Genomic DNA, 12837 nt, shown 5'->3' with positions numbered 1-12837 from the left:
AGCCTGGGGTACATCTCGTCTGGTTCTGATGACTTAACCAACTTGATGCTTTCCAAAAGCTCCAGCACATACTCTTTCTTAATATCTGCATGCTCAAGCTTTTCAGTCTGCTGCAAGTCATTCCTACAATCACCATCACCAAGATCCTTTTCCCTAGTGAATACTGAAGCAAAGTACTCATTAAGTACCTCTGCTATCTCCTCCGGTTCCATACACACTTTCTACTGTCACACTTCACAGGTCCTATTCTTTCACGTCTTATCCTCTTGCTCTTCACATACTTATAGAATGCCTTGGGGTTTTCCTTAGCCCTGCCTGCCAAGGCCTTCTTATGGCCCCTTCTGCTTCTCCTAATTTCTTTCTTAAGCTCCTTCCTGTTGGCCTTATAATCTTCTTGATCTCTAATATTACCTAGCTCTCTGAACCTTTTGTAAGCTTTTCTTTTCTTCTGGACTAGATTTACTACAGCCTTTGTACACCATGGTTCCTGTACCCTACCATAACTTCCCTGTCTCATTGGCACGTACCTATGCAGAACTCCACACAAATGTCCCCTGGACATTTGCCACATTTCTTCCGTACCTTACCCTGAGAACATCTGTTCCAAATTTAAGCTTCCAGGTTCCTGCCTGATAGCCTCATAATTCCCCTTACTCCAATTAAACGCTCTTCTAATTTGTCTGTTCCTATCTCTCTCCAATGCTGTTCTAAAGCAGATAGAATTATGATCACTATCTCCAAAGTCCTCTCCCACTGAGAGATCTGACACCCAAGCAGGTTCATTTCCCAATACCAAATCAAGTACAGTCTCTCCTTTTGTAGTTTATCTCCATATTGTGTCAAGAAACCTTCCTGAACACACCAAATAAACTCCACCCCATCTAAATCCCTTGCACTAGGGAGATGCTAATCGATATTTGGGAATTTAAAATCTCCCACCATGATAGTATTTAACTCCATTCATTCTGTCGTAGTATCTGTCGAGACTTGGATATGGACATAGCTACACTTCGCTTTCTGCATTCCACCTTGGCTGAGCAATTGGACTGTCGAGTCAGCTGATTCTGAAGATGAGAGGATTTGTTTTATTCTTAGTTATTCTTTTAGTTGCAGGGTAGGCTTCATTGTTTATTTGAGCGTTTTAGTCAACGACCCTATTTGGCCTGTTGTTTATTGTTTTTGTTCCTCTTATATAGTGATAGTGCTTAGGAAGCTGAGAAGTCTGAAGGTGGGTAAGACACCTGGTGAGATGATCTACACCCCAGATTTTTAAAAGTGTGTTAAAGAATCTGTGAAGCAATAGTAATGATCCTTCAAGAAATATTCATCTCTGGAAGGATTTCAGGATGGAGGGAGGCAAAAGACAGGAAATTATCTGTCAGTTAACTTGACTTCAGTGGTTGGGCAAGATGTTGGTGTCCATTATTAAAGATCAGGATTCAGGGTAGTTGAGGATACCTGATAAAATAGAACTCCTACTGGTTTCTTGAAGGAAAATCTTGCCTGACACATCAGATTTTCTTTGAGAAAACAGCAGAGAGGATATACAAAGAGACAGTAGATGTTGCTACTTGAATATTCAGTAGGCCTTTGACAAGGTGCTGTACAAAAAGAAGATAGGATTCCAAAAACAAATACCAGTATGAATAAATGATTGGCTGACTGGCAGAAAGTAAAGAGTGGGAATAAATGTAACACACATAAAATGCTGGAGGAACACGTCTCTGGCATAAAGAGCTGATCTTTCAGGCTGAGACTCTTCATCAGTCGTGATGAAGGGTCTCGATCTGAACCATCAGCTCTTTATTCCTTTTTTGCTTGGCTGCCAGTGACTAATGATGTTCAAAAGATGTCAGTGTTGAGGAAACAGGGATTCTGCAGAAGACTTGGACATTCCAGGAAATGAGAAATAAGTGCCAGAAGGAATACAGTGAAGTGTAGTACCAGGCATTTTGGTAGAAGGAATAAGGATGTAGACTATTTTCTAATGTGGTAAGGAAGGCAAATGCAGCATTAGTATCCATTTTGAGAGGAGTAGAATATTACAAGAAGGATGTAATGCTGAGGCTTTATCTGCCATTGGGCAGACTGCATTTGGAATATTGTGAGCAATTTTGGACCCTATATCTATAAAAGGATACGCTAGTATCATAGAGGGACCAGAGTATATTCACAAGAATGTACCGAGGCTGAAACAGTTGATGTATAAGAAGTTGTTGATATCTCTGGGCCTGTATTCATGGGAGTTTAGAAGAATGGGGGGAATCTTATTGAAACCTCCTGACACCCCAAAAGCCTTCTACTTCCTGTGAGGCAGAAGTCAGATGCATGCAGGATTACCCCTCATTTCCCTTTCATGAATCAATCTCCAGCAGCACTCAAGAAGTTGTACTGGTGCACCATCTGCTCCCCAAAACAGCCACACTTTCCACCAGTACCACACAGAGGAAGAAGCAAATGCCACTCACAAAATTTAAAGATGCTGCCTGTTTATGCTATTCTACAATAAAAAGTCCACCAGGCTTTAGTGTGAGATAACATTTCCTCATGTATCTTCATCTCCGTCATGCACCATGCTTACGAGGAAATGTACCATTGTTCCTTTAGTGTTGGCAGGTCTATTGTGGTGAAATCATGGGCCAAACCCAAGATGGGATCAGATTTTCAAGAAGTTAAGTCCCAGGTATATGCTCAAGGCTGTTAGGAATTTGTAATAACTGCTGTTTTTGATGTCAATACCCACATCTCAAAAAACAATAAAACGAATTTGATCTGCCAGAGAGCCAGCACAGTCCTGTTTAAAGAGAAAGCTGAGCACTGTACCGCTTCTGCTCCAGCAGATTTTGTTGATGCAGGAGAGCTGGGAAGAAACAACGTGAGTAATTTCTGACCAACCTGGAGCTTGACCCTCCCATTCCTGATCTCCGTCTCTCGCTGGCTGGCCAGTATAAAGATCCAGTGACTACAGAGCTTTATCCAGATGCTTGGGGGGCCTTTTTGTCTTTTGTTGAGTGATTTCTCTACTTCTAGAGGAGAAGACAGAATGAGTTGTGCTTTCTTTCTCCCAGACGTATCATAGATTCTGAGGCAAATTGTCTTTAATAACATTTGGTTTCATGCAAGCAACTAGAAAATACACAATTGCATTTACTCACCTTGCCTTATTCAACCTGAAGAAAGAGTTTGTAAGGGCAGTCGTGCTTCCTCCTCAATGTTCCAATAAAGAATGTGCAATCATGAAGGTCAGGACATAGAAAACTGAATGTGAATGGGAATGGTCAAAATTATTGGACTCTCAAACATCATCATAAATCAGTCACCACCTTTAAGTGAAGTGACAGAAACCCATGTACTGTAAAATGTCCCCTTACTGTCTCAATGGAAAGCCCAGGCAATCGCTTTGGGAAAAAGAGCATTTTTCACTCACACTCCCAGCAACTCACAGGAAGATGTTATTTTCATAGACAACAGATGTCCGTGAAATTGCAATTAAATTAAAATAAAAAGCTGACTTGTTGAAGACTTTTTCTGTCTTCACAGAACAGAATGGAATACTAAAGATATAGTTAAAAACTAAACTGAATCAAGAGGATGAGATTTGTCAGTTTTTTATCCATAAAGCATTGATAAGTAAGAATACAATGAGACAATGTTACATTGTGGAGTGAATTATAACTGGGGGTATCACCATTGGGTATGGAGGTGGATGGGTGACCACTGCACAGTATCGAAATAAACTGCAGCAAGTTATATTGGCACTAGCCTCTCAAACAGCCATGACACCTTCAAGGAGCGATGCCTCAAAAAGGTGGCATCCATCAACACCCAGGACATGCCCTCTTCTCATTGCTGTCATCAGGGAGGAAGGACAGGAGCCTGAAGGCACACACTGAACGACTTCTATACTTCGGCGATTCCAATGCTTATCCGGATAAGAGTTATTCTTACTGGAACCAAACAGGCCGGGGGAATTGAGTGTTAGCTTCCAACTATCTTTTGTACCCCACTGTTATGACCCCAGCCCCCTCCTTTGTGAGAATCGCAAGAGCCCTAGTGAAGGGGGGGTCAATGACCCAAGAGAAGAGAAAGATACTTGCGGTGTCCCTCGTTTCACGGTGAGGCAAAAGCTGGTGACTGTGGTCATTGTCTCGTGGAGACACCTTTGTGAATTGGGAACTGTACTACGTGTATACCCTCAGGGCAATGTGGGTGGAGAGACGGAGAGAGATTGCATCATCCCAACCTGATTGACATCTGAGACCCCGAGAGTTCAGATAAAAGACGGGTTGTAAAGACGGCCCCCCAGATGCACCAGAAGACATGCTAGAAATCCTGTGACAGCGTTTAATAGCGACAGCCGGTGGGGGGGTTCGTGTGCGTCTTTTCCTTGCCTGGGATTGGCGATCTCACCACGGAAGAATGGCTTTAGCTACAGGAGAGGCCACAAGTGAGCGGCCATTCCCCAATGAGACTCCGACGGATCGAACTCATAAAGGTTGGAAAAACCCGCCGGGTAACTGTTCCATTCTATCCCTATCTCTCTATCTCCAACAAAGTGCACCACCGCGACACCCAAAAGACAGCAGCTGGTGGAACTGCAGTGATCACAAGAGACTTTTAGATATACATCGGACAATATATACATTACCCCTAGACAACAATAGAGCTTATTTCTTATTGATTATTACTATACTTGTGCTTTAGATTGAGAATTGACGACATATGTTATCTGAATGTTTGTATTAACCATACTTTTGTGCCCCTTTATAAATAAAAACGTTTAAAAATGGTACCATCAGACTTCAGTGGACTTCTCTATCTTTGCTGGTAAGTGATCCAGTTACGGGATACGTAACAACTTGGGGCCTCATCTCGAGATTTGATACCAAATTGGGAGGTCAGTGAATTGGGTTTGAAAGTCAAAAAATTTGGATCTGGTATGCGGGTAGCCAGACGGGAAAACAGCAAAGATGGACGTGGATGAATTTATGAAAAACCCGACTTTGGGGGGTTACAAAATTAGACTTGGTAAATCTGGCGAAGGGGTTAAGCCTCACAGAGGTGAGGTCATCAATGAAAAAGTGGGAAGTGAGAAGGGTCATAACTCAGTATTACATTGGGAAGAAGGTGTTTGCAGCTGAGGAGTTGGAAAATATCCCTGAAAAAGTACCAGCTAGTGGGATGGATCAGCTAGAGTTGGAGAAATTAAGGTTGGAACATGAATTTAAAATAAAGCAGCTGGAAGCAGCTGAGAAGGAGAAAGAATGGGCTGAGAGAGAGAAAGAAAGGGCGGAGAAAGAGAAAGAAAGGGCCGACAAACAAAGGGAGCAGGCATTCCACATAAAGGAGTTAGAGGTGAAACGGGACCAGGAGCTCCAACTAAAGGGGTTAGAGGTGCAAAAAGAGCAGGACCAAGCTGAAAAGCAAAGACAGCATGAAATTCAGCTAAAAGAGCTAAAAGTAGCCGAGAAAGAGAAGGAATGAGCCGAGATCGAGAAGGAACAAGCCGAGAAAGAGAAGGAACGTGCCGAGAGAGAGCAGGACCGAGCTGAAAAGCAAAGAGAGTATGAGGAGAAACAGAAACAGAGGGAACATGACTTGGAGATGGAGAAGTTAAAGAAAGAGCGAAGAGATCTAGGGTTAGATCGAGAGGAGAGGTTTAATGTTAGTCGGGAGTTGAGGGTAGTACCTCCATTCAAAGAGTCGGATGTTGATAGTTATTTCTTGCTTTTTGAAAAGGTGGCAGTAAATCAGAAGTGGCCCAAAGAGCAGTGGGTGACGTTGTTACAAAGTGTGTTAAAAGGGAAGGCACAACGAGCATATGTGGCATTGGCCGTCGAGGGAGGGGAAGCGGAGAATTATGCCAAAGTAAAGGAGGCCATTCTCCGGAGTTACGAGCTAGTACCTGAAGCTTATAGACAAAGGTTCAGAAATTTATGGAAAGGGTGGAATCAAACGTATACCGAGCTAGCCCATGAGAAGGGTGTGCTCTTGGACCGTTGGTGCACCGTGGAACAGGTGGATGGGGATTATGGGCGTATCAGGGAGTTATTTTTATTTTATTATTTTTTATTTTTTTATTAGTTTTTCAAAACATTTTACAAAATTAAAAACTCCAAATCCCTATGAGGAGCATTAATACAGAGCAAGGTTAAGCATACAATAACAATATGCTGCAAAGGAAGAGAATTTAACAAAAAAGCACCTAAATTAAAGACAAGTGAGCTTAGTGTCCTCCCCAAACCCCACAACACAAGAAAAAAACAATTCCAGACCAACCACCACACAATATAGAGAGTATAAGTCCAGACAGTCAAACTCCCAGACTGTGAATACACTTAGCAACAGAGGATAATAATGCCTACTACCAGAAAAAAAAAGGGAGCTGAAAGCAAGGGACCGAAAAGAAAAAAAAACCCTAGTCAAGAGGAAGGTTATGAAAGTGCTCGATAAAAGGCCCCCAGATCTTATGGAACTTTACATCCGAATTGAGAACTGAATAATGAATTTTTTCGAGGTCCAAGCAGGCCATAATGTCGTTAAGCCATTGCGCATGGGTGGGCGGGGCAACATTTCTCCATCTAAGGAGGATCAAGCGTCTCGCCAGGAGAGAGGCAAAGGATAGTATTCGGCATTGGGTCGGACCCAGACATAAATCTGCCTCGCCCCAAAAACTGAACAGAGCAATTAAGGGGTTAGGTTCTAGGTGCTGATTCAGAATACCCGATAATGTAGTGAAGACATCTTTCCAGAATTTCTCCAAGCTAGGACAGAACCAGTACATATGGATGAGAGAGGCCACGCCCCTCTTGCATTTATCACAGAGCGGACTAATGCCAGGGTAGAATCGAGATAGTTTAGATTTAGACATATGGGCTCTATGAACAATCTTAAACTGTAAGAGACAATGGTGAGCACAAAGAGAGGTTGAGTTAACCAATTTGAGAACTGATTCCCAGCTCTCCTTGGATAAGGAGATATTTAAATCCTGCTCCCAGGCCATTTAAATTTTATCCACGGGGCCCATCGTAAGGCTGCTAGTTTATCCTGGATAATTGAAATTAAACCTTTACCTAGTAGATTAATGGAAAGAAATAGGTCCATAGCATTTTTCGCAGGCATTTCAGGAAAGTTAGGAATTAAAGGAGCAATGAAGTGTCGGATTTGAAGATATCTGAAAAAGTGAGCGTTAGGCAGGTTGAACTTAACAGAGAGCTGTTGAAAAGAAGCGAAGCGATTATCAATGAAGAGATCTTCAAAATGTCTAATGCCCTTCCTGTACCAAACATGGAATGCTGAATCGAACGTGGTAGGTAAAAAAAGGTGATTATGTGCGACAGGGCTAGAAACGGAAAACCCCTGGAAACCATAGCATTTCCTGAACTGAGCCCATATACGCAAAGTGTGTCTAACCAGAGGATTAGCTATTGATCTGGGCAGACTGCTAGGGAGTGCAGAGCCAAGAAGTGCAGATATAGATAATTCTTTAGTGGAGCTCAACTCCATTGCCACCCAGTTAGGGCACTCAGGTTGACCGTGGAAGAAAGACCAGAAGGCAGCACAACGTATATTAGCTGCCCAGTAATATAAGCGAAAGTTAGGTAAAGCCATGCCACCCTCTTTTTTAGATTTTTGGAGGTGTCAGGGAGTTATTTTTGATTGAGGAATTAAAAGGGTGTGTTCCGGAGGAGATCCGGATGTATTTGAATGAGAAGCCGAATAAGTCCATCTCGGAAATTGCTAGGTTCACAGATGAATATGCCCTAACCCACAGGACAAAGTTTTCCTCGCCAAAAGGTTACCCGAGAGACCGTGGGAACGCCCGAGAAAGTCCGCCGACTGAGGCAGAGGTCCCGCCGGGAGCTAGTGGTAAGGTTGAGGGGGAAAGGCCAGACGGCCCGAGATTTCCGGGCTTGACCTGTTTTAATTGTGGAAAGGGAGGACATATTGCCTCTAGGTGCTTTGCTCCGAGAAAGGAGCCAGAAAAAGGGAAAGCAGCGGTCCCTATCGGGTGTGCCGTGGTAATCAGTAAATCGACGAAAGAGCCCCAGGTAGACAGAGTACGAGAAGGGTCAGAGACTTGGCTGTCACCCGGAACCGTGTCCGTGAAGGGGGGAGACCCACCCATTCCCGTCCGAATCTGGTGAGACACCGGGGTGGAGCTGTCGTTGATCCGCCTTGAGATACTAGATTTCGGTCGGAGAAGGGGAATGGTCGCCGTGAAGTGGATAGGTACAAGAATAGAAATGGTGCCCCTACATCAGGTAATTATGGATTGTGAGCTAGTATCTGGACCAGTCGAAATAGGGGTGCCATCAGAATTCCCGAGAACTGACGCGGACGTCCTCCTCGGAAATGATTTAGCCGGGAGGCAGGTTTGGACAAGGGTGACACGGCCCAAACAGCCTGTGAGGATTGCAGCCCCGCCCCTCGCATCTCCAGTCTGTACCACAGGTGCGAGCATTCGCAGCCTGTCGAGAAAGGCAGCTGAGAAAGCGAGCAGTTTAAATCTGGCCAGTATTGATTTGGCCGAGACGGTCCTACTGACCCTGTGCCATGAGGGTTCTGAAGGTGGTAAACCAAAGAGTAGTAAAGTGAAAGGGGTTAAGGGAGAGGAGCTAGATCTTCCCTTAGCGAAGAGAAAGGTCCTAGAGGTAGGAAATAAAGATGAGAAATGGAAAAAGCTGTTAAAAGGTCCAGAGTTGGACATGGATGATCTGTCGGGGGTGGCAGCCCTGTTTGAAGAAGTTGAGAGTTATCAAGGTGTTCCCGATAATGAGATGAAGGCAGTCCTAGATGAAAAGGATGCCATTACCTTGGAGAGGTCTGCTGGGTTGGCAGACGAGGTTGTTTCAGCCCGTGGGGTTGAGTTTACTCCGGAAGGGAGTTGCCCAGAGAGGAACTGGGAGAATCAGGGGAATTTAGAATTTGAAAAGGGTACAGATATTGAAAGCCTGGAAGAGGCAGATGTCCCGTTTGAGTGTGTCCAAGATGTGGATGCACGTGGTACTGTACCTAGTAATGGAGCTCAGAAAAAGTCTGAGGTATTTGATTCAGTTAAAAAGGAATGCAGTCCCTGTGGGTCAGATGGACTGGGTTCAGTGAAGAAAGGGTTAACCTTGGTAATTGGGGGAAGGGAGGGTTCCCAGGTGTTGGTACACAAAGGAGTGGTGAACCTTAAAGTGGAACTCGACCATGGGGGGATAAACATTATTATTGAAGGGAACAGGAAGTTTGTAGTTCCCAAATCGAATGAAGAAAATTTAAAGTTTAGATTGGTGGCAGAAGAAGCAACCAAGTTACAGAAACGAGGGCTTGGTAACGCGGTGCCTGCGCATCGATTACAGGTTGATTTGGAATGTAAAGGTGCCCCACACGCTGTTGTTATTCAAGAGAGCGCTGTGAAAAAGCCGAAATTTAAATGCGGCCGGAGGGAAAGGTTCGAACTGAAACCCATCAGTTTGCATGGTCTTGACAAAAGGGTTAGCTACCTGTGTAACATTAAAGAATTGGGTGGAAATTCACACGATGATTTAAGTTTGGGACACGGTGTTGAGAGAATAACCCTTATGGAACGGAAAGGCGGGAGAGTACCTCGCCAAATTACCCAGGTCCCCCACGTAGGAACTCACCGGAAAAGAGGTGACGGCTAATGGGGGCGCCATTTTTAAATAGAAAAACCAGCTGTACGGGATTTTGACAAAGCATGTGAATAACAAAGACAACCCCCTTGGAACCCTGCCTGTTGAAATCTGATGCTACCAGCCTTTAGTCAGGGACAAGATGTTACCATATTAAAGGAAGTGCCACTGTAATTGTTAACTGTTTAGATGCTGAAAAATGTATGATGGTACAGCTCTGTAGTTAAAAGAAAAGCTTTTGTACTATGTTAGATCCTAAAACCCTGTAAGACTCTGTACCACTCCGTTTTAACCGCTGGTAAAAACGTTTTAAGAGGGGAGGTGTTATGATCCCAGCCCCCTCCTTTGTGAGAATCGCCAGAGCCCTAGTGAAGGGGGGGTCAATGACCCAAGAGAAGAGAAAGATACGTGCGGTGTCCCTCGTTTCACGGCGAGGCAAAAGCTGGCGACTGTGGTCATTGTCTCTTGGAGACACCTTTGTGAATTGGGAACTGTACTACGTGTATACCCTCAGGGCAATGTGGGTGGAGAGACGGAGAGAGATTGCATCATCCCAACCTGATTGACATCTGAGACCCCGTGAGATCAGATAAAAGAGGGGTTGTAAAGACGGCCCCCCAGACGCACCAGAAGACACGCTAGAAATCCTGTGACAGCGTTTAATAGCGACAGCCGGTGGGGGGGGGGGGGGGGTTCGTGTGCATCTTTTCCTTGCCTGGGATTGGCGATCTCACCACGGAAGAATGGCTTTAGCTACAGGAGAGGCCACAAGTGAGCGCCATTCCCCAATGAGACTCCGACGAATCGAACTCCTAAAGGTTGGAAAAACCCGCCGGGTATCTGTTCCATTCTATCCCTATCTCTCTATCTCCAACAAAGTGCACTACCGCGACACCCAAAAGAAGGCAGCTGGTGGAACTGCAGTGATCACAAGAGACTTTTAGATATACATCGGACAATATATATATTACCCCTAGACAACGATAGAGCTTATTTCTTATTGTTTATTACTGTACCTGCGCTTTAGATTGAGAATTGACGACGTATGTTATCTGAATGTTTGTATTAACCTTACTTTTGTGCCCCTTTATAAATAAAAACGTTTAAAAATGGTACCATCAGACTTCAGTGGACCTCTCTATCTTTGCTGGTAAGTGATCCAGGTACGGGATAACACCCACCCACTCTCCACTTCAGTTTCTCTCCAAATAAACATCGTGCTTTTCAGAACAAACCTATGCCTTCTGGATTTGCAACTTCTCACCTACCACTTTAGCAATGTCCCCGAAATTTCTCCTCTAATATATTTTGTTTCTCTCTCCTTTAACTAAATCTTAAAATAACAACGCCGCACTTGAAATCCCAGCAACGCTCTGCTAGACGGCTCCAGCAACTTCCTCGGAAACTTTCCTCAGGAAGGCACGGGACAGCCAATATGAACTGTGTTCTAATTCTCCATGGGCACCTGGTCCGCATGGAAACTTGAAAGACAAGCCCGAGAACCGCTGAGCCTCACACCTTCTTCTCAAAGACCGCGGGTGACAGGATTTTGTTAGTCTCTGTACCTTGTGTTAAGCGGTATTGAAATGACATCTCATTCAGTGCTGGAAATAGTCAGATAGACTGGAAAAGTGAACTAAACATAAGTTGCAACTTGTTTCCCTCATTTGTTTCCTGGGCGGTTTGCAATACGTTCTTACACCGCAGCACCCCTTGGTTAACTCTATCGTGTTTTGTGTCACCCAGCTCTCTCCTTTCCTGGAAACACCCGAACCTCTTTATGTACCCGACTATTGTTTATTTGTTGGGTTTTGCACTACTTGTTTTAACTTAATTAGTCAATATACACATATATACTCAGTGTAATTCAGTTTTTCATACATTTGTCATGTATTGCTTTGCACTTCTGCTGCTAAATTAACAAATTTCACGACATACGCCAGTGATATAAATCCTGATTCTGATTATCAATTTAGGGCAGTTTTCTGCTGTTGTTACTTGCTCAACTTCAATTTCACTCGAAAACCCGAAGATCCCTGATGTAAAATTCCTACATTAAAGTAAAAGAGTAGAAAATAGGACAAAAGTAGCACCTGTTCAGGAGTTTTCTCAATTTGTTAGCGTTATATATTGGCTTTACGGTCGTTTACACCGAGACCCTGCTTGCAAACTCGCCCACAATTTTCTTAATCGAATAATATTAAAATTATGTAACAGTAATAAATATACTCAGTTGTCATTTAATTTATTGTCGTTACCTGCACTGGATCTTTGAGCAAAGAGGCTCCGTCAGTGAATGTCCGCTTTGATCTGCAGTCCGTTGCGATTTGTATTTCTGTGCTTCCGCGGTCATTCACACTGTGTACCTCTCATGGATTGGACAGATTGATGGGTGTTATCCAATAACAAATAAAGATGTGCATGAGATTACTTGTTGCCGGGTGACTTGATTCTTTTCAACCTGCTGGTTCAGTGTGTGATGAGTGTTGATGGTGCCCTCAGATACCGTGTACATACAGAACGATCCCTATCAACTACAATAGTTAAATCAACGCAACGTACTCTGTCACACCTGACAATCGATTTATACCTTCCTCAATTCTTCAGCCATCCAGCTACATTGAGGATAATTTACTGCAGACAACTAGTTGAAAGTGTCATTATGATTTTAGGATATAATATGCCATATCAGCCACTGGGGAAACTCTCAGGATCACAAAGAGAATATTCAAACTGCCCTGTGTCAGGATCGAAGCCTGTTTACAGGGATTTGCAGATAAATCAATCGAGCATCATTATATCCATATAGGATTTCATCAGGTCCTAGAGGCAGGTAAGACTAGTTTCAAATTATCATAAATAACCTTCCTTCCACTAAAGTCAGAGCTAACTCAGAAGTTGGACATTTGCTCATGACTGCACAATATTCAATCCCATTCGCAATGAAAACAAACCAATCTTTGCCTGCAGGCAGCGAGATGACGCGGAGTGGCACAATGGCAGAGCGGGAGGTGCTGCTGTCCTGTCCTCCTGACCTTCGATGATGTCTGTGCGTGGAATGTGCATGTTTTCCCGTCACTGTGTTGGTATTATTAGTGTATTCCAGTTTCCTCTCCTATATCAAAGACATGCGATTTGGTTCGTGAATGGGTCACTCGAAATTGACCCCAGTTCAGCTGGAGAGACAACATGAGGA

The 12837-nt window shown here is 43.8% G+C and overlaps 1 protein-coding gene across 3 annotated transcripts in view; it reads right to left on the bottom strand.

The window, feature by feature from the left end:
- LOC140734504 (interferon-inducible GTPase 5-like) overlaps positions 1 to 12013 on the bottom strand; it is a 30958-nt gene extending 18945 nt beyond the window's left edge. The window contains exons 1-3 of one of the 3 annotated variants that reach the window (XM_073058557.1): positions 11900 to 12013; positions 3156 to 3258; positions 2896 to 3026 (exon numbers count right to left, since the gene is read on the bottom strand). In XM_073058557.1, coding sequence (XP_072914658.1) covers positions 2896 to 2915 — 20 coding nt within the window. In that variant the 5' untranslated portion in view covers positions 2916 to 3026; positions 3156 to 3258; positions 11900 to 12013. The remainder of the gene's footprint in view (positions 1 to 2895; positions 3027 to 3155; positions 3259 to 11899) is intronic. The other 2 variants (XM_073058558.1, XM_073058559.1) reach the window with 2 other exon arrangements.
- Positions 12014 to 12837: the final 824 nt, after the last annotated feature.

The sequence above is a fragment of the Hemitrygon akajei genome, chromosome 10, assembly GCF_048418815.1.
Source record: "Hemitrygon akajei chromosome 10, sHemAka1.3, whole genome shotgun sequence".
Lineage (NCBI taxonomy): Eukaryota > Metazoa > Chordata > Chondrichthyes > Myliobatiformes > Dasyatidae > Hemitrygon > Hemitrygon akajei.
Note: the sequence above shows the minus strand (reverse complement) of the source record. Positions and strands in the feature narration are given on the sequence as shown.